Genomic DNA, 21,958 nt, shown 5'->3' with positions numbered 1-21,958 from the left:
GAGAACTTTTAGGCCTTCAAGCATTCCCTGAGCATCGGACCCTAATAGGAGACATGTTCCTATGGCTCTGTACCACGGGGCCTCCAATTCAAATGCTCAGTTGGTTGAATGCCTTTGATGTGCCTCTAGACCAAGTATTGCCTGTGTAAGGCATATTTTTGGGGTTGCGGAATTGGAGAGAAGTGCTCTGATGCATTCTGCTGTTCTAGGCCAGCCACATTGATCTGGCTTTTCAGGTTGGGGCTATGCGTGTTCTACAGCTTTCAATCAAACCTTGCATTTTCATAAGGTAGAGTGTTGTAATGGGTCAAGAGGGAAGTTGTGTGAAAGAAAACCCCTGTCTTTTCTGTTGGGATCCCCTTTCTGACTTCAGAGCTGCCTTCTGTTCCCCACAGTGGCCCTAAATGTGGGTGGGGGGCCCATGCCTCACAGAACATCTCTTCCCAGGCAGGGGAGCTTTTCTAAGCATAAACCATGGGGGGGGGGGGCGAGCTCAGGGGCTGCACAGCCTCCTCTTCCCAAGCAGGTGTGCTGGTGCTCACTTTGCACAGTGGTGAGGTTGGGCCCCTCGCTTTGACAGGCTGCCCCCCTTCTTGAAACAAGCAGGATTGGCCCTAGAGGGGGAGCTGCACCTTGCACTTATTGGACCCAACAGGGAACTGCTGTGGGGAGGGATCCTGTGAGTCCAGAATAACTGGAGGGCACCAGGTTCATGGAGGTTCAGAGGAAGAGACCACTGGTGCAAAATTTTCTGGGGTTGCCTTCCCCAATCTGCCAATACGGCAGATGACTCCCTTGAGTTGCCGTATAGTGACATCTTTGCTCAGAAGGTTTTTAGTTCTGTTGAGCCAGAAGTCATCTCTTCTCCTGCAGCCTCAATCTATGCAAACAGTCTTGGCTGCCCCTCTCCCAATGCCCAGCCCCAATCCATAACAGCAAAGCATCTCAGGACATGGGTCCAGGAACTTGAGCTCTGCTGATGTAAACAAGCCGCCAAGGGGGATTCTGGAGGTGTGGAGGAAATGTCCAGGTGGGAGGTGCTGAGCTGGATCAGGAGCGGCCTCCATGTGGCTTAATCTTCTGTGCCACCACCTGATCTTCATGTGAAACTGGCCATGATCAGCCTCCCAGCTGAAATGAGAGGCTGGGATGATGCACCTCTCCCTCTCTTGTCTGCTGTGGTCCATGCCAGATTCTTCCTCAGGGCTGCTGGAGGACATGGGTGGCCTTCAGATCTCCATGGATTCTGTGACATTCATCTCGCAGCCAAACAGAGAAGGGGTGTTGTTTTTGGAGCCATTGATTGGCTAAGGTTTATTTGCAACCATGGGCATCATCACTGTAGCTTTGCCCGGCTCTTTTAAATACCGAGTGGGGATGGAGGGGATCTTCTAGACCAGGGGTCCCCCAACTAAGGCCCGTGGGCCGGATAAGGCCCGGAGGACTCGTTTATCCGGCCCACGGTGACTGCAACCGCCTGCTCTTACCAGCACTGCGCTGTGCGGCTGCCCACTTCTGGGTCAGAGGAGCACTGGAAATAGCTTGTGCACATGCATAAGCTTTATTTGCGCATGCACAAGCATTATTTCCTGTGCACATCCAGGTTGGAGGAGTCCCGTGCACATGCGCACACACTATTTCCAGTGCTCCTCCAACCTGGTAGTGCACCGGAAATAGCGTGTGCACATGCATATGGGCACATGCTCCCCCGCCCTCCGGCCCACCACACGATCGGCGCTGGAGACACCGCCCAGAGGCGCGCTGAGTTTGCTGACCCCTGTTCTAGACTGTGTTCTAGGCAGGGCTTGGGTGGCCCTTTCTTTCTTCCTGCCGGCAATGATGCTTCCCTGCATTCTGGCCTCTGATGCCTGTGCAATCTTTCAGTCTCTGCATGTTTGTGCAGTGAGGCATCTCAGTCTACTCCACTTGGGAGTGTGTTGTGAAGCAGTGGGAAGCCGCACCTGAGGGTGGTGGGAACCTGGTTCTGATGAAGCGGTGGTGACTTCCCTGCTGGGATCCTGTGTCCTGCGAGGCTTGCTGGGAGCAGCTCAGGATCCCACTCTGCCTGCTGACTTGGTGCCCTCCGGCTGTTGATGGACTACAACTCCCAGCATGCCTGGCTATTGGCCCTGCTAGCTGGGGCTGATAGGAGTCCTACACCCTCTGGAGGGTACCAGGCTAGGGAAAACTGCTCGCCGCTCTGGGAATGAATGGCTGGAGGACTCAGACGCTGATTTGTTGCACTTCATTATCTCCACTTGCAAGCCCTGGGGTGGTGGTGCATTGCCCCCTGTCCGACTGTCTCTTGCTACTCTTCCATCCTCCCCAAAATGTTTAGTCATGGTTGAATCTTGCTTCTCCTCTTCAGGCTGCTGTTCCTTCCTTGCAACTGCTGTTCTCTGGCCTCTCTGGCACTCCCATCTCTGGGAAGTACCAGCCTGCCTCCTCTGCTTCCATCTCCTCCTCTTCCGCACTGCCTCTTTCGCTCCTCTCTCCTTTGCTTCTGCCTCCTCACCCAGATTCCTTTCTCTCCTTCCTGCTGTCCCTCTGCAGCCAGGCTCCCTTGGATGTGGCCATATCCTTGTCGTTTTGCTCATCATTCATCTTCCTCCTCCTTCTCACTGTTCCTCTTTGCCAGCCCCCTTCAGCTTGCTCCCTTGTTGGGTCAGGTGAACAACCCAAGGCCCACTAAGTCTTGCTCCCAGTGAGCCTTTCTGAAAGGGGCTTGTCTTCCCCTCTCATCCCATAGCTGATGAAATCACAGAGGATGCTTGGAACCTGCAGGCCAGTGTGCCACTTTCATCTGGAATCTGCAATCTACAGATGTTCATCGCATCTGCAGTTCTTTGGATTCCAGGGGCATCTCAGTCTGGGGGATGTTATGGACCTCATTTTTGCTTTCAGCTTCCTGGTCCTGGCTTGTTGCTTCTCCACATCCCCATCATACTCCTTCACGGTGTGCAACAGCTGCCTCCCTTCCGTGTGTTCAGTCCCCAACCCTTTTTGCATTGGGGAGTTATGGCTTTCCTCCTTACATAAGACTCAAGAGAGGCTGGCCCTAGGAAATGGGCTGAGCAATGGGTACCCTGCCCTGCCCGCTACTGAGGCATCAGGAGGCCATGAGGTCCAGCTGGGTTTCAGTTCTTCTATTTCATAATAACATAGTGAAACAGCACAACAGTACCAAATATAACAACATGCAAAGATCAGGGCCTCCGCAGCCCATTTTCCAGACCAATTTCAGTCCTATTTTATTCAAAGAAGTGCCCCTGTGCTGAGAGCAAGGCTCACGGGTGGCAGCACAGCCTCCTTTCAAGTCTGGCTGTCGCCATGGCCTCATGGCTTACCTGGCTGGCAGACCAACCTGTGCCCTGTCCTGAATACAGGCACTCCATCACAAGTGTGCGGTGGGATTTGTGGAACACAGGCCAGGCTCTTTGGCCAGGGATTTTCAGGGCAAAATGAGAATGCAGAAAAACTTAGAATCATAGAATCATAGAGCTGGAAGAGACCACAAGGGCCATCGAGTCCAACCCCCTGCCAAGCAGGAAACACCATCAGAGCACTCCTGACATATGGTTGTCAAGCCTCTGCTTAAAGACCTCCAAAGAAGGAGACTCCACCACACTCCTTGGCAGCAAATTCCACTGTCGAACTGCTCTTACTGTCAGGAAGTTCTTCCTAATGTTTAGGTGGAATCTTCTTTCCTGTAGTTTGGATCCATTGCTCCGTGTCCGCTTCTCTGGAGCAGCAGAAAACAACCTTTCTCCCTCCTCTATGTGACATCCTTTTATATATTTGAACATGGCTATCATATCACCCCTTAACCTCCTCTTCTCCAGGCTAAACATGCCCAGCTCCCTTAGCCGATCCTCATAAGGCATTGTTTCCAGGCCTTTGACCATTTTGGTTGCCCTCCTCTGTACACGTTCTAGTTTGTCAGTGTCCTTCTTGAACTGTGGTGCCCAGAACTGGACACAGTACTCCAGGTGAGGTCTGACCAGAGCAGAATACAGTGGCACTATAACTTCCCTTGATCTAGATGCTATACTCCTATTGATGCAGCCCAGAATTGCATTGGCTTTTTTAGCTGCCGCGTCACACTGTTGGCTCATGTTAAGTTTGTGGTCAACCAAGACTCCTAGATCCTTTTCACATGTACTGCTCTCAAGCCAGGTGGCACTCATCTTGTATTTGTGCCTCTCATTTTTTTTGCCCAAGTGCAATACTTTACATTTCTCCCTGTTAAAATTCATCTTGTTTGTTTTGGCCCAGTTCTCTAATCTGTCAAGGTCGTTTTGAAGTGTGATCCTGTCTTCTGGGGTGTTAGCCACCCCTCCCAGTTTGGTGTCATCTGCAAATTTGATCAGAATGCCCTTGAGTCCATCATCCAAGTCGTTGATAAAGATGTTGAATAAGACCGGGCCCAAGACAGAACCCTGTGGCACCCCACTAGTCACTCTTCTCCAGGATGAAGAGGAACCATTGATGAGCACCCTTTGGGTCCGGTCAGTCAGCCAGTTACAAATCCACTGAGTGGTAGCATAGTCAAGACCGCATTTTACCAGCTTCTTTACAAGAATATCATGGGGCACCTTGTCAAATGCCTTGCTGAAATCAAGGTAGACTACATCCACTGCGTTCCCTTCATCTACCAGGCTTGTAATTCTGTCAAAAAATGAGATCAGGTTAGTCTGACATGACTTATTTTTCAGAAATCCATGCTGACTATTGGTGATCACAGCATTCCTTTCTAGGTGCTCACAGATTGTTTGCTTAATGATCTGCTCCAGAATCTTCCCTGGTATTGATGTTAGACTGACTGGGCGGTAATTATTTGGGTCCTCTCTTTTCCCCTTTTTGAAAATAGGGACAACATTTGCCCTCCTCCAGTCTGCCGGGACTTCGCCTGTTCTCCAGGAATTCTCAAAGATGACTGCCAGTGGTTCTGAGATCACATCTGCCAGTTCTTTTAATACTCTTGGATGCAGTTCATCTGGCCCTGGAGACTTGAATACATCTAAACTAGCCAAGTATTCTTGTACTATCTCCTTAGTTATTCTGGGCTGTGTTTCCTCTGCTGAATCATTTCCTCCAAATTCTTCAGGTCGGGCATTGATTTCTTTATCGGAGAAGACTGAGGCAAAGAAGGCATTGAGGAGTTCAGCCCTTTCTGTGTCCCCTGTTTGCATTTCACCATCTTCTCCTCTGAGTGACCCCACTGTTTCTTTGTTCTTCCTTTTGCTACGAACATACCCATAGAAGCCTTTTTTGTTGCTTTTAACCTCTCTAGCAAGCCTGAGTTCATTCTGTGCTTTAGCTTTTCTGACTTTGTGTCTACACGTGCTGGCTATTTGTTTGAATTCCTCTTTGGTGGTTTCCCCCCTTTTCCATTTTTTGTACACATTGGCCATAGAGTTCCAAAGATGCTTTGAGTGACCCAATGATGGGACAGTTCATAGAATTGTAGAGTTGGAAGGAACTCTGAGGGTCATCTAGTCCAACCCTCTACAATGCAAGAGTCTCCGCTAAAGCCTCCATTTGCGCTTCCATGGTAGATTTCTGTGCAGATCTGGTAGTGCTCCTGAGCCTGCAGGGATTAACAATCCAGCAACAACTATGTGCTTCTTCAAGCTTCTGTGGCCTCTTGATGGAAATAGATTAAAATATATTCACCAGAGCTGAGATCATACCTGGGCGTGAATGTCAGCCTCAAGGGCATATTTAGACATTGCCGTGCTCATCCTGCTGTGGAAAAGAGCACAAGTTAATCTTTTAATGCTTGGATGAAAGGCAGCCCCCCCTCCTTAGTTGCACCGCATTTGAATATTTCTCCATCATTGCATTTCGGAAAGGGAAAAGCAGCCTCCATTAAACTCAACCCACGGCAGACAGAGCAAGCAGCATTCCTGAACGACAGAGTAGCTGAGCTAAGGAGGGAGGTGGGCTCACTGGAGAGCCACTTTCTTGGCGCTGCAGAGTCCCTGGAGCCTCCTATCAAAGGAATCAGAGAATGGAAAAGTAGGATGGGCCCCCATAAGTCATCTAGTCCAGCCCCTGGCCAATGCAGGAAGTCTGCTGACTGATGGGGGCAGCCATGCTGTGCTTGGGAACCTCCAGGACACAGTACTCCAGGTGACGTCTGACCAAAACAAAATAAAGCAGCACGTTAACTTCTCGTAATCTGGACACTCTCTTCCTGTTGATCCAGCCCAGAATTGCATTAGGCTTTTTGGCCGCTGCATTCCAGGGCTGGCTCATACTTCGTTTTATATTAATTTTTTAATTTAATGTGCTTGTATCCCGCCTTTCTTTAAAAAATGGGATTCAAGGCGGCTGACAAGATTTAAAAACATCCTTATAAAATGACACAGTAATAAAACTAAACCTAGTTAGAAGCAATAGTTAAAATATATCAAAACAGATTTAAAAGCAGCATTAAATGATGGTCTGCCCTGACAGCAGCCCAGTGGTCAGCATCATCTGCCCCTTAGTTTTCAAAGGCCTGTCTGGATAGGTCTTAGCCTGCTGGCAGAAGGATAACAGCAAGGGAACCAGTCTTACCTCTCTTAGGAGGGGATTCCATAATGTGGTCTGCTAAGATCTCCAGGTCCTTCTCCTGTGTATCCTATCAAGTCAAGTGTCAGTCCATCCTGAAATGCAGAGAGACAGCTGAGGAAAACAGGTGGAGGTAGGGGCAAAAAGGAGAAGAGTATGCCGTTATTTCACTTACAATTTCCTTATTTATTTATATTCTTTATTTAAATATTTCTAGACCACAGTTTCATAAAAGTGCAGCAAGGTGATATACAACAAGCGAGATCAATAAAAACATCCATAAATGCTGGTTGGTTAAAAGAAAATCCATATTCCAGAGGCCTCTCTAAATCATGCCATTTTTAGAGGACGTCTAAAAGAAGTCAGGGTCGGTTTCTGCCAAACCTCTACTGGCAAGGAGTTCCACAGGGCAGGGTTTGAAGCACTAACAGCACAGTCCCTAGTAAAGGCAAAATGAACCTCAGGGACCACATCAGAGTGCCCCATCAGAGAATCTCAGGGATCAGTGCGGAGCATACGGAATTTGCATCCCAAGCTGTTTCAGGATTTGTGAATTAACGCAGGAACTTTGAGCCGGACCCAGTTGCAGATTGGCAACCGGTGTGTCTCTCTCAGTGGCGCAGGGACATGTCAACCGTTGCCTACTCCTGTGAGCAATCCAGCTGCTACATTTTGCACTAGTTGCAGCTAATAATAATAATAATAATAATAATAATAATAATAATAATAATTTATTTATATCCCGCCCTCCCCAGCCAAAGCCGGGCTCAGAGCGGTTAACAACAATAAAAGTAACACAACATTCTAAAATCAATTCATTTTAAAATCAATTCAAAATCAAATTAATGGCAACCATTGGGCTAGAGTTCTGCAAGGATTACCAAAGGAGGGGGTCAGACTGTGCCTTGGCCAAAGGCCTCGTGGAACAGCTCTGTCTTGCAGGCCCTGCGGAAAGATGTCAAGTCCCACAGGGCCCTAGTCTCTTGTGACAGAGTGTTCCACCAGATCGGGGCCACAGCCAAAAAAGCCCTGGCTCTGGTTGAGGCCAGCCTAACCTCCCTGTGGCCCGGGACCTCCAAGATGTTTTCATTTGAAGACCGTAAGGTCCTCCATGGGACATACCAGGAGAGGCGGTCCCGTCAGTACGAGGGTCCTAGGCCGTATAGGGATTTAAAGACCAGTTACAAGGGCAGCCCCACATAAAGCATGGCAAAGTGACCAAGTCCTGAAGTTATCAAGGCACAAACCCCTCTGGTGATGCTGTCACTGTCCAGGAATGGTGGCAGCTGGTGCTCCAGCTGGAGCTGGTGGAAAGCTCTCCTGGCCCCAAAGGTCTCTTGGACCTCTAGTGACAGAGATGGACAAAGGTGTTCCCCCAGACTGCATTCCTGCTTCTTCAGATGAAGTGCCGTGCAGTTGACGCATCTCCTCGACACGGGAACCACTCACCCACAAGGCCTTTGTCTTTCCAGAAGTCAAGCTCAATTTATTGACCCTCATCCAGTCCACGACCGCAGCCAGGGTGCTTTGATTTATCAAAACACTTTGGCAAGGTAGAGATTCTGGGGGCTCCTGGAAAAATGTGTAGCTTTTTCAGGAGCTGTGCAGAGACGGGAAAGGAAACATCAGCACCAAGTGTGAGATTGTTTGCCAGCCAGTCCTCGAGAGAGCTGGTCAGAGTCAGAGGGAGGTTCTGGCGGGCAGCGATTTTCTGTTGGCTCTCAGAGGCTTAAGTGAGTCATCCAGAGCCATGTCTAAGCAAGTCAGGTTCCAAATTGAAGTGAGGCAGGATCCCCCTTTCAAATAGGCCCATGGGGTGAGGTCCTATGATGCTTTGAGCTCAAGAGTGTCTGCTCTGAGTGCATTTAGACTTGCCAGCTCTGTGTCCTTTGGACTGAGCCAGGCTAGCACTGATGTACTATGGGAGGGGTGTCTGGGTCTCTCGGCTGCAGGGGAAATCAAGTCAAAGCCTGTGACCCTTGTGGCTCAACGGTTCTGGGCTTTGCATTTTGGTCTCCGCACCTGAGAATGGCTGCAGCTGGACATGCCAATCTTGTGGACTTGCTTTTTGGGATGGGGGTGTTGTGCCAGGCAGGGGCCACTGGACTCATCTGGAATTTGGAGGTGGCTTTGGCTGTGCTGTGTTCATGTGAGCTCCTATATCAGCTTTGAATAAACATTTCTAGGATTGTTCCTATAACAAAGATAGCAAAACAATAAATGAATACTAAACAACCGGCAAAAGACTGGTGCAAAATATTCAGCAGCTTCAAAACATCTCAAGTTCACAGTCATGGGGGAGATGGCAAGGTCTCTTCCTGGTACTGAAAAGGCATTTGCAGGGGAGGGGGCAGGCGAGCCTCTCTGGTGGGGAAAACATTTCCTAGATGGGGAGGGAAGGTGTTGCCTAGAGAGAGGAAGGGGGCAGGGGACCCTGAATATAGCCTTGAGATCAGCAATGATGGAAGAGTCCCCTGTTTCAGATCCCTTCTGAAAAGTGAATGTTGCAGGTCTTGGCAATGAGGCAAGCTTAGAACTAACCTTTCCATGCCCGGGCCTGACTCTGTGCAGGCTGCTTGCCTGCTCCGTCTGACTCTTGTGGCCAAAGAAAAGACCGTGACAGAGGAGGAGAAGCATCTTTGTGTCTTAGCTGGAGGTCAGAAGCATCTGAGCTCTGGGCTCCCCCTCTGTAAATAAGGCAACCCCCTTCTTCCTTAAGCAGCGAGAGGATCCGGGCCATTGAAGAGCCGTTTCCGTAATCGTGGCATGTTGTGCTCATGTCGCATATAGTAGTTTACGGATAAATAATGCCTGAGCTTAAAAAAGGCATTTGGCAGAGCAGCTGGAGTGGAAATGGAAGTGAAAAGGAGGTCAGGCTTGTGTGTGTGTGTGTGTGTGTGTGTGTGTGTGCTGGGAGGGAAGCATTGTGGGTGCACAGCCCCCTTTGGAGTAAATGGGGATTGTGCAATTGCACTGCAAGGTTTTTCAGCCGCTTGCCGCTTTTGGGGTTTGCTGGATGGGGCCTCCTATAAAGCCACAGGGCTTTCCGCGTTCCCCTCCAACACATAAGGTCACCTGTGTTCCCCTGCAGAACAGCCCCCAAGAGCCCGCTGCGCTCCAGCTGTTGCTGGGCTCCACCTCCCATCAGCCAGGAGCCCCAAGAACATGGGGGGGAGGAGAGCACCAGATTGGGAGAGGCTGCTCTCAACTGTGATGATCTCCATGCCTGTCTAACCCCCTCTCTTACAAAACCACTTCTCGCTGATTCCAAGAAAATGTGCTCCACGGCCTGGGTGACTTTCTCACTAATTTAGCCCTGGGGGGGATGGAGGAGAGGCAGAGCTGGAGATCTGCCTTTTCTGTGCAGATAATTAAAATGCTTTTTGGCTCTGCTGGAGAGTCAGAGGGACAATTCAAGACCTTTTCTGCAGCAAGAGTTTTTGCGCCTCCCGCATTAACAGCAGCATTTGAATTGATCACCGTTTGCTAGAGTGTTCCTTGCCAGTTGTGCTTCTTCATGGAAGGGGAAAGCCCTTTCTGTAAAGGCCCCCTCCCCTCCTCACTCTCCCCCATAAATGCTAAACAACAGAGCAGCCCCTCGATGTTTGCACCTGGGAATTTGTCAGTCCATCACTGCTCCTGAGCCCCTCCCATCTATCTCTGCTCCATATGTTGTGTGCTGTTAATTCGGAGCTCCAGGTTTGCCCTCATGTGGCCATGTATTAATACATTCAGCCTCTGCAGCTTTTTGCCAGGGAGGGGGGTAATGGCTGGGCTTTTGCTCTGGGCCCCTTTGCAAAGGCCGCCCCATCTCCTTCCTCCTTGCAGTGGATGATCACGGCAGAGAAGGTTGGCCAGAGTTTTCTCTGCACAGAAGCTTCACAGTTTTCCTAGTAACTGAGAAGGAGACGGCCACAAATGGTTGAATCCTGCAGGGCTCTGGCTCTGGGATGTAACGCCAAATCCTGGCAATTTCTTGGGCCTCCTGGAAGATTTCCTGGAGGAAGGGACACACCTGCCCTCTGCTCCAAAAGTGAGCGCAGTTTTATTAGGATTGTGATTGAAACACGCTGGCTGAAAGAAAGCACAGTAACAGTTTTGCTCCAACCTGGGGGTGGGCTCTCCCTGGTTCGTTCCACCTATTCAGACAGGCTGGAAATATGTGAAGTCGGGGAATACTTTGGGCCATGGCTGGGTGCAGAAATGTCCATCCCTTCTTCCCCTTCCTTTTCTCTGGAGCAGATCAGGAGAGGAGGCTGGTCACATTGTCTCCTGATCCAGTTGTCTTCTGCAGAGGCTCAGCGAATGAGCCCATTCCCCCTAATTTTGTGGCTAGCAGGCGATTGGCTCTGACTCATTTGGAAAAGACACTTCTTGCCCCTCCTGCCTTGGGAGTTGGCATGGGGTGGCATCTCCTTGATCCTGTCTTTAACAGACAGGCACCCGTTTAACACCTGGCAAGCCCTCCGTAATGTGGAGCACTTAATACCCAGCCCCATGCAACTCCCTGCACCACTTTTAAGAGGAAAGGGGGGAAGAAGGGGGGTGATGGGTGCTCAGTGGCACTTGTGAATGGGCACAGGGCAGTCCGACATGCACTGTGGCTAATTTTCCTGCCTCGTTGCTCCGGAGAGGCTGGCAGCAGTTTTTCATTTCTCCCATCAACCAATCATAATTCTGCTCTGACCTTCTCTGGATCAGACAAGTGCTATTCATTCCTTATGATGCGTGAGCCTTAATATTCTCTTTTGAGCGCTGAACGTTGTTATATTCTCCGTGTCTGCTCTGGGCAACAGAACGTGCTCAAGGCAAATCCGCCTTAATACGTTTGCAGCGGAGTGGTAATTTTAGAATCCATTATTCCTGCATGGTTTCCTTTGGGTTGTTATGACTGATTTTGGTGCCTCCCTCGTTACCACTTTGACTGCCTCCCAGCAACTGGGCACTAATTAATGGATCGTTGGACTCCAAATTGCTTGCCCCTGTAACCCTCCCTGATCCCTCCCAGTACCCACAGTTACAGAGAGCTCTTGGGGGCTGGGAAATGGCTCTGTGCTGCCCCCTTCCAGGGAAATCAGAGGGCTAAGGGGGGGGCAGCAATGGAGCTTGGCAGCTTCTGGAATAAAAATTTCTAGAACTGGAACTTACTGGACTCTCTTTCCGCCCTGCCTTGAGAGTTGCTCAGAAATGCTCATTTACCCCATAATTAAAGGTGACACAGGGCCTGCCTGGAAGGCTTGCGTTTCAGACCCTCCAAGTGTCCCTATTTTCCAGGGACGTCCCTGATTTAGAGAAGCCATCCCGGTTTCTGATTTGATCCTGGAATGTCCTGCTATTCCTTAGGCTGTCCCTAATTTCATTGGAGAAAAGTTGGAGGGGATGGAGTTACCGTATTTTTCGCTCTATAAGACGCACCAGACCACAAGGCGCACCTAGTTTTTGGAGGAGGAAAACAAGAAAAAATATATTCTGAATCTCAGAAGCCAGAACAGCAAGAGGGATCGCTGCGCAGTGAAAGCAGCAATCCCTCTTGCTGTTCTGGCTTCTGGGATAGCTGCGCAGCCTGCATTCGCTCCATAAGACGCACACATTTCCCCTTACTTTTTAGAAGGAAAAAAGTGAGTCTTATAGAGCAAAAAATACGGTATTTGCCTCCCGAGCTGTCTGAAGGCAATCCTGTAGAGGGAAGTTTTTTTTTAATGTTTAATGCTTTATTACGTTTTTTTATAGGTTGGAAGCTTCCCAGGGTGGCTGGGGCAACCCAGTAAAATATGTAGGGTATAAATAGTAAAATGATCATTATGGAATGGGACATCCTTATTTTCATTGGAGAAATGTTGGAGGATATGGCTTTTGCCATTAGACAAACTAGGCAGGGAGGAGCCAGGCTGTTAATTTGCTCTGAACAAGGTTCTACCCTTCTCCCAGACAAACATGAACATATACAAATTCTCTCTCTCTCTCTCTCTCTCTATTTCTCTCTCTCTCTCTGTTGGTTACGCAGCTCCTAGTTACAGGCCGCGGAGCTCCAATTAAGTCAAAGTCCTCCTGTGTAAGCGCTCTAATGCTTCAGTGTGTGCCCTCAATTAAACCATGTAATTTGTAGTGTAATGGTTCTTTTACACAGGAAGCCGTGAGTATAGTTTCTAAACGCTGTGAGATATTTGTTAAGCCCTGCGTAAGAACGGCGTCGCCCCCAACAGCCCATTTGCTGATGGATCAGTCACTTTTGGGAGGTGACACAACCTCTTAAGATGCATCTCCCCCTCCCTCCTCGTTTTAATCATTCCACCACCTCCACTGTAATTAAGGTATTGTAATTGAATTGGCTTTATTTCCATGGCCAAGAGAAAGAGTTTTAATTATTGCCATACATCTGTGTGATTTATGCCCATGGTTTTGCCCCCATATTAAGTATTGCAAGTTAGTTGATGGTCCTGGGCAGCTTGGAAGAAGAGTACAGAGGATTGGGGAGGAAGCATCTAAGCTACCGACAGGAGGGGGGGGAGACCCCCCCCCAAGGAATGGGCAATGCTATCAATCCATGCCTTTAGGCCTCAGTTGCCTTCACAGCAACAGCACTGTTTTTAAAACCATCCTGAATTCCTTGCAACCCAGGCAAGTCAGCTCTTTATTTTATTTTCCACCAGCTTATTTTCCTCATAGGACTACACATAAAGGGGAAAGAGTGAGAGCCTCTTCCACATGTGCAACTTCTCCTTCGGTCATGGTGGAGGTCCCTGGGAAAGGGCTGTTTGCTCGTGGTCTAGTAGCAAAGGGATTTGCTTGCTGGTCAGAAGGTCGGCAGTTCGAATCCCCACAACGGGGTGAGCTCCCATTGCTCAGTCCCTTCTCCTGCCAACATAGCAGTTTGAAAGCACAAAGTGCAAGTAGATAAATAGGTACCACTCCGGCGGGAAGGTAAACGGCGTTTCTGTGTGCTGGTCTGGTTCGCCAGAAGCGGCTTAGTCCTGCTGGCCACATGACCCAGAAGCTGTACACCGGCTTCCTCGGCCAATAAAGCAAGATGGGCGCCACAACCCCAGTCTGGACCTAACAGTCAGGGGTCCCTTTACCTTTATCCCACCCTAGGCAGATGCCAAGCTCCCAGGGTTCTGTGATTGAGGTCGGGGAGGGAAGAGTAGCCAGTGGCTTCAACTAGGCAGCAGTGGCCCTGAAAGGGAGAAGCATTTGGGGGCATCCTAACAAGAGGGTCTGGGGACTCCTTTCCTCCCAGTCGTTCTGCCCAGTGGCCGCTCTGTGGGTGACTACCAGGCCCTGAGATGCCATCTTGGAGAAAGCTTCCATGCTGACACTTAGCTTAAGGAAGCATCTGACACAATCACAAAAGCAAATTAAGTACTTAGCTGTAAACCACTGTGAAATGACAAGGGGCTTCTCTGGCTTGCATAATTCTGGACTGACAAGCCACCTCCGTGTCAGCTTCAACGGCACCAGCCTGAAGCACACCAAGCAGCCGGCCTTGGTCAGTTCCAGCTTGGTGGTCCAGCTAGCTGCACTTGAGCTGTGTGATTGCCAGCCTTGCAGCCTGAAGCAAGGGGAAAAGCGAGAAAGCCACAGTCCATCCACTTAGCAGACATGGTTGCCTATTGGAGACAGGCTGGCTTCAGCGCCATTCAGTATTCCCAGATCTGCACCACAATATAGCAGAGGCTAGGGTTGCCATATGTCTTGGAAAACCTGGACATGTCCTCTTTTTCAGGGCCAACATGCCCACCCAGGCAGATTTTTACATTTGAAAAGAAATGTCTGGGTTTAGGTGGTTATTTTGGGGCTGCGGCTGCTGCCAGCCCGAGCCAAGAAAAGAGGCACACGGGCACGTCGGCCTCACACACCCACACCCGCACACCACTTTCTTTGGCTCAGGCTGGCAGCGACTTGGGCTGTCCTCTCTTGCTCTTCAAGATATGGCAACCCTAGCAGAGGCAGAGAGAACAGCAGGAGGAGGCATAAAAATAGGGACAACCGAAAAAGACGTGCAAGATCTATAAAAGACAAAATGAAGACTCGTGGGTGTGCTTGTACGCAATGTTACTGTTTCTCGTTCTGTGAAAGCGTATGTGTAAAATCAACATGCCAATAAATAGCTTGGCAGTCCTATAGCCAGGCTGCTTGCTCAGCTTCTGGTTCCCACTTGTCCCCTTCCTTCCTTCCTTCCTTCCTTCCTTCCTTCCTTCCTTCCTTCCTTCCTTCCTCTTCTCTCATGCACACATCTTCTTTTCCTGTTCTTGGGAAAGCGTTCCCCCATCAGTGGTGTAGCGTGGGGGTGCAGGGGGGGCCGGGCGCACCGGGCGCAACATCTGGGGGGGGGCGCGCTCGCACTCGCAGCTCTCTGCCCCTACCTGGCTCACTCACTCTCTCTCACTGCAGTGCTGGCTGTGCGAATCCGATCCGAGCCGCCGGGTCGCCACCCACTGTGGAGGAGGGGGTGCCAGGCATGCGATGCGGTGCGGTGTGGAGAGAGAGTGAGGGACTATCTGGGGGAGGGACAGTGCAGCGGGGGGGGGGCGCAAATTACTTGCCTTGCCCCGGGTGCTGACAACCCACGCTACGCCACTGTCCCCCATTGAGGCAGGCATGGTACAGGAGGAGTAAAACTGCTGGCAGGTGGCAGCCCAGCTGCGCCCCACCCCACTTTGGGGGGATGTGAAACCCAGTGGTGCAAGGCCAGTATTGGTGAAAGGAGACAGAGAGCACCCAGCTTCCACCCCTCTCACCGGGGCCCACAGTGCTTGGCTTTTCTCTCCCGCCTCCCTTACGCATCATGAAGCCAGACAGTCTCAGCCCAGGATGCAGCAACATCCCTTGGAGCCTGCACAAACATAGCCAAGAAACCCAACAGCCAGCATTAAGAAGTTTGTAAAAATGAGGTTTTAAGAAGCAACAAGGGGGAAAGCAGAAGAGTGTTTTAAGAAAATAAAGAAAATGTTTAGAAGGTAGATCTAGAAGCTGCTGGCACTCCTTCACCAAAATGAGACTCGTCCTCGCATTAAGTAACTCAGCATCTCAGATGGTCAAAGAGGCTGTGAGAGGCAATGCTATGTTGGCAGTAGCCCAGTTTTAAGACCATTGAGGCAGGTGGGCTCCAACTCATCTGCATATTTGCAGAGCTAAGGTGCTGTCACCTGGGAAAGGTGGGATGGGGTGGTTAACTGCTGCTGGACTTGCCCAGCTTTCAAGCCCAGCGACAGGCAGTTGTGTTTTGCTAAGGAGGCATGGCATCCCTGGCAGCACGTGTGTGATGGAGGACTAGAGAAGCCAGGTCATCTGAAAGGGTCAGGGTGGGTGGCGGGGGGTGGGGGGCAGCAGGATTTTGCCACCAAAAAGGGCCCCCTACCCTGGGCAGGTCCATCTCAAGCCTGGGGTGGTTTCCTTTTATTCACACAGCCTGGCACTCTATTTTGAAGACAACATTTTGGAATGTGGGCAAAAACAGAGTTGTAGCATGATGTGAGTGATTTGCAAAATATTTTCCAAATACGGGAGGAAAATAGCATGAAATTGACAGAACTTTGTTGACTCAGAAGGGTCTTTAATACAAAGCTTTCCTTCCTCTAGCATACAAATCACCATGTAGTGGAGTCTCTTTTTCCTGCACTATTGAAGTGTGTGTTTTGCAGGTAGTGGAATGCCCCCTCACCAGCTGCCCAGTGCTGAGATGCCCACCAGGAGTCATGTAACAAAGCGCAGCCTTACAGCTTTCCTTCCTCCTATACAAAGGCTCATGTTTTATCATTCTCCATCATGTCTTTTGCTTGTAATGTAAGGATTCATTTGCTTGCAAGAGCAGAAGCCAAACAAGTCATCTTCTGCTATCATTGTAGAGTTACAACTAAATGGCTCACAGTGTAAGAGCCGACGGATCTGTAGGCAGCTGCATACACCAGGGCAGCAGGGGTTCCCCACCCCAAAGGCGATGACCATTTGACCTCCTTGGGATAGGGCTCTGGGGAGACCAGGAGGGTTGAGGGTCCGAGCTAAAGGCTTATGTGCCTAGGGTTAAGCAGCTTTGGCATTGGGTGCAAATGTAACTAATGTGAACACGAATTCAGCTGCAGCAATTTCCTCGATCACAGCGGATGGACAAAGCAGAGCCGCCGCCACTACGGACGTGGCTAGAGACTGCCTCTCTTCACAGCCCAGCTCAGACTGTGCTCTCCAGAGGCGTTTGGGGCCTCATCGCTGCTTACCTTTTGACTGTGTGATTCACACAGCATGTCCGCAAAGACAGTAAAAGGGTCTGATTGGCATTTCACTGCCTGAGCAAGTGAGGGATGCTGAATCCAGTGGCCTGGCATGCAGGTGACCTGATGCAGCAAGACTCACATCCTCTTCCTCGGTTCTCTTGCACGCCAGGGCTTCTCTAGTAGCAAAATGGCAAGAAGACATGAAACTATTGGTCACCTCCTTTGCTACAGGGCAGCAAGACCATACAGAAGGGGTAGGGGAACCTGTGGCCAATTGTCAGGGATGATGGGAACTGTGGTCCAAGGACAACATCTGGAGGCTACACTGTTGGATACTCCAGGTGCTGACCAATGCATCAGGGCCATTCAGAGGCCAATGGGTCCAACTGGGTTCCAGTTCTTCAATGCTTGCTCTAGTCTTGATGGCAGAGATGGGGAGCCTGTGGTCCTCCAACTGATGTTGGACGTTCAGCATCCAGCATAGCCAATGGCCAACCAAGAATGACGGGAGCTGCCTTTCAGATGTTGTTGGACTCCGCCCCACTGGTTATCCCTAATTTGGATGGTGCCACCATGATTAAGAGGATGTGAAGCATGGTGAATTTTAACTCTGGTGCCAACACAGCAGCTGTGGCAGCAGGTGACCTGCCTTCTCTCCCTTTTTGGTGTTGGGTTGCTGCCTTGCACTGATCTACTCAGAGTAGGGGGCTGCCTGCCAAATTCCTGCCTGACAGCTTCAGCCCCCCTCCTCTCCAAAAGCAGCAGGTATTGTCCAAGTGTTCTGAGAAACACAGAAAAGAGAAAGCATTGCAGCCAAGAAGTCTGGTCAAGCATTTTATTTAAGGGGGCTGTAAAAAAGTGAAGGGGGAAACAGCAGTGAGGGTGCAAAAGGAAAATAAAACATTGAGGGCATATCCACAGTTACCTTTCCTCTGCTCTTTCCAGGCACTGTCCGTGCTTTAAAGCTCCATGTTTGAGCGCCCCCTTTTTTTTGCTATGGAACTTTCCCCATGAAAACTTGCTCTTTAAAGTTCAATCGGAGCAAATGGCAAAATGCAGGAAACACGGTTTGACGTTTACTCCAATTGAGCACTAAAGGTCAGTGTGGCTAAGCCCTTGGTTGCAGGATTAGGAGCAAAAGAAGTGGCTCAGGTGGTCTCTGAGCAACAGGTGACTCCTCTCAGCAGCCAGCTAGAGAGGCGACCTGTGGCCACCTTTGGGGGTGCTGGAGGATGGGGCAGCCCCTGTGCTTGTTACTGCTGGAGTGGTCCAGCTTCCCTCCTAAGCTCTCGGCAACATGTGTCATTGACACCTGAGAGAAATACTGTCAAGCACGCCCTGTTCTCTTGGGTGTAATTTGCTTTAACTGATTTTAATTTTGTATGTTTAAATTGGTGTAACCCACCTTTGGACCTCACGGTGAAGGGCGAGTAAGAAATCTAAATAATAACAGTAATGATGTGGCCTCTCCACTCGGACATGTTGGAGGACTAGGGAATCTGCACGTCTGAAAGACACAGGCTGCGCTGCAGACGTCACTTCAACACTCCTAAGAACTCAAGAGGAGCCCTGCAGGTGGATCAGATCAAAGGAGAACCACCTAGTTCAGCAAATGTGGCTTTTCTTCTTCGGAGAAGGAGAAGGAGAAGGAGGAAATATGTGATAATCATCAGCAAGATTAGTTTCTCTCTCTGACAGCTTTATATTTTTGTAGCATTGGTGAACAATGTGCTAATGTGGAGCTCATTTTGCAGCATGAAATGTGAGAGACAATTGGAAGTGCCATATGCTCACTGCTCTCCTTGGTGAGATTTCTGAGCAGATTTGTTAGAATGATGCAAGGGCCTTGTTTTTCTGTGTGCCGGAAGGGAGGCACACAAACACCCGCTCCCAGAGACATGCCTAGCAGTGAGGCTGCCTGCTGAGAGCAGTGCCCCAAATGATGTCGCAGCCTCCTCTGGCCTGAGTCTGTGGGGCTGGCTTCCCAGCACCACCACTCAGTGACAGTCCAGATCTTACCGGGCCTAAAACGCACACCTGGGCTTGGGGTGGGAGCATCCAGCCTCTCTTCTTGATCTGTTCCTCTTTGCTTCATCCCTAGAGTGCAAAGCCAGGGCTGTGAGGGCTGCCTGGCCGGGCTCTAGCTAGGATTGTAACTGTTCACTCTGAGCTATGCACAGTTTCTTGGAGACTCTTTGATCTAACCTTTATTCCTCCTCTTCCCGATTCTCTTTCAGATAGCAGTTCTGTGGATGAAAAGGTTCCAAAATCACCTATTTCCTTAAAGGGTCATGTCTTTTGTTGGACTGTTTGTTTTGTGACTCAGTTGACCTGTTTGGTCCCTTCATTTGAGTTGTGAGATGGCGCATGTTTCCCCTCCCCCAGCTTTCCATGCTTCGTCTGTCCTCCTCAGTTGATGTCTTCCAAATGCCTTCCATTGATATGCAGAGTGAACCCTCACTGTTGTGATTCTCTGACCTCATAAGTTGTGCCAGCTCCGGGGGTCCGCTACGGTCAAACCTGGTTCCCAGTTTTGCTGCCCTGCTGTGGCAACCTGTCGCCTAGGCCGCTGCCAACCCCCACCCCTGCTTGCACTCCAGGATTTGCAGGGAAACTGCCTGTGGGGGGTTCCTGGGCACCCCCAGCAGCCACCCTGCCGGAGGTTTCTCTCTAAATGCTGAACGTGGCTCTGTTGTCTTTTCAAACGGGAAGGACTTCAGCTTTGGCGTGGAGCTGGCCCTGCTTAGCAACTCCATCCTAGGTGTCTTCTGTGTCTGGCACGCTCTGCTTGCCCCACCCCCAGAGTAACCAAGATTTTCCTTCTTCCCCATTCAAGGCTCGCATAGTCAGCGGTGGGTCTTTGGACGCTTCCAAGCTTGCAATCCAAGCCTTTGCTGGGTAAGTATTGGGCGCAGCTGCACCGTGAGCGCGGGTGTCAAGTGTGTTGTGTCCTTTGCATTTGTGTTCCCAAGAAAAACATACACAGCTCTGCATAAGGTAGGAAGAGAAATCAGAAATTCCTTGGGAGGCCATGGCTAAGACTCAGGTGGCTTAGGACAATGCTGGGGCTCCAGAAGTGGTTTGCCTCCAGCTCCCAGCAGCCACAAAATAGCCAGTGGTCAGGGATGGTGATGCGAATTGGAGGGTGCTCAGCCATTGATCCCCCATGATGTGTGTCCCCTGGCAAAGCCTTGATGCTGAAGGCAGCAAAAGCATGTCGTCAATGGGTTTGGTTGGTTAGGTTTGCTTCTGTATCCTGCCTGGAAGGGTTGCCTTTCCTCCAGAGCAGTTGCTTGGAGGGCTCCCCTCTTTGCTGGGCTGGCAAGGCTTCCTCCTTGCACCTTTGCTGTGTCCCCTTGGCTCTGCTTTGGATGTCTGGCTCCATCTGGCTGTGAAGGAGCCAGATCCCTTTCAGTGCAAGAGGCACCATCACTGGCACATACAAGTGCATGGCAGCCCCTTCAGAGGACGGTTCTGTTGACGTTTGCTTCACGGCAGGCTGCCAGTTAAGAGGAAGGGAGCAGCTCAATGCCCCAAAATGCTCTGTCAACCGGCACTTTCCAAACAAGATCTTGCTGACACACTGGAACTAATGTGGACTCAGAAAGCACCTTGAGCCATGCCTCTTTCCTTCCAGCTGCTCAAACGACAGGTGGTCGTTTTATGACTTCAGAGCATGGCTGAGGTCTAGTAGCTCCACGTACAATGTGGTCTGCCCAGGATATGTGGAAATATGGCTGTGGCGATGTTTTCAAGGCTGTGCCGCTTAGGGGGATGATAGATGTCTTTGAGTTTGCATCAGCTGCTGGGGGTCACTGGGGGTGTTTCTGCGCTGCCTCCTTTTTCGTATGTGATGGAATATTGAATGAGTTTTGTACACTCTTTTGTGTTATAGATCTTGTTTCCTGTGGGTGGGAAGGGGAGATTGGATTGCATTAGATTGCCGTCTCCATCTCTCCTTCTCCCGCTCCACCTTCTCAGAAACTTTTAATGTTGCAGTCAGATCACTCACCATTCAGATGCTCCGTCCTGCAGGGTTCGAAGTCTGATGCAGCTGATTTGACAGCGTGAAAACAGGAGGAGATTATAAAGCAGAAATGAGTGTTTCTTTCGAGTTGGTTGAAAAGCTGCTTTAAGCTGTGAGCCTGTGGGCTGATCCACACTTGCTTTTTGCCCCACGCTTTCCAGGCACAGCTCCACATTTTCCCGGTTTGCACCTGAGCACTCCCCCTGCCCGCAAGCTGCTTTTCCCAGGAAAACCCGCTCTTTAACACTGAATCGGAACAAACAGCAATTTGGGTTTGGGCGGTTTGTTGTTTGCCCCATTTCAGTGGGGACCTTTGGGCACAGGGTAGCAGTGCCACCCTTTTCTCCTCAAACAAACTGCACTCCTCCCTCTAGACCCCATCGATTTAAACAAAAGCAAATTAGACCGAGAAAAGCACAGGCGTGACCATTTCACTCGTGGTCTTTTTAGCTTCTCTGTCAACAGTTGTCAGTTAAAGGACACACCTAACCAAGAGTAAGGGACGTGGATGGCGCTGTGGTCTAAACCACAGAGCCTAGGGCTTGCCGATCAGAAGGTCGGTGGTTCGAATCCCCGCAACGGGGTGAGCTCCCGTTGTCCAGTCCCAGCTCCTCCCACCTAGCAGTTCAAAAGCATGTCAAGTGCAAGTAGATAAATAGGTACCGCTCCGGCGGGAAGGTAAATGGTGTTTCTGTGCGCTGCTCTGATTTGCCAGAAGCAGCTTAGTCATGCTGGCCACATGATCCGGAAGCTGTCTGCGGACAAACGCTGGCTCCCTCCACCTATAGAGCGAGATGAGCACGCAACCTCAGAGTCGTCTGTGACTGGACCTAACGGTCAGGGGTAGCTTTACCTTTAACCAAGAACAAGTCCCATTAAACTCACCAGGGCTTACTTTGGAGTAGACATGTAGATAGGATTGTGCTGTAGAATTAAGAGGCATTGCTTTGTTTGATAGGAATGGCAGGGGGAGTTTCTGTGCCAAGACCCTGGGACTCCAGACCCCCACAGCCCCCTCCTCACCCGCCTTCTGGCAAGAGATGAAAAAGTTCCTTTTGGGAGAGGCCTTTCCTTTGTAGGCCTGACTTCTATCGCTCTCTGCGGTGGCCAGTGGAGGGGAGGTGGAGGGTATTTAATGCCATGGTATTTTCACACTACTGGCTTT

General features: G+C 50.3%; 1 protein-coding gene across 2 annotated transcripts in view; it reads left to right on the top strand.

The window, feature by feature from the left end:
- The window catches only part of UNC13C (unc-13 homolog C), a 133,179-nt gene that overhangs the window by 10,655 nt on the left and 100,566 nt on the right, over positions 1–21,958 (top strand). For both annotated transcript variants that reach the window (XM_083412926.1, XM_083412925.1), the window contains exons 3-4: positions 19,004–19,026; positions 19,603–19,664. In XM_083412926.1, coding sequence (XP_083269052.1) covers positions 19,004–19,026; positions 19,603–19,664 — 85 coding nt within the window. The remainder of the gene's footprint in view (positions 1–19,003; positions 19,027–19,602; positions 19,665–21,958) is intronic.

Source organism: Podarcis tiliguerta (assembly GCF_965153285.1).
Source record: "Podarcis tiliguerta genome assembly, chromosome: 14".
NCBI lineage: Eukaryota > Metazoa > Chordata > Lepidosauria > Squamata > Lacertidae > Podarcis > Podarcis tiliguerta.
This window is presented reverse-complemented; position numbering and strand designations above follow the sequence as displayed.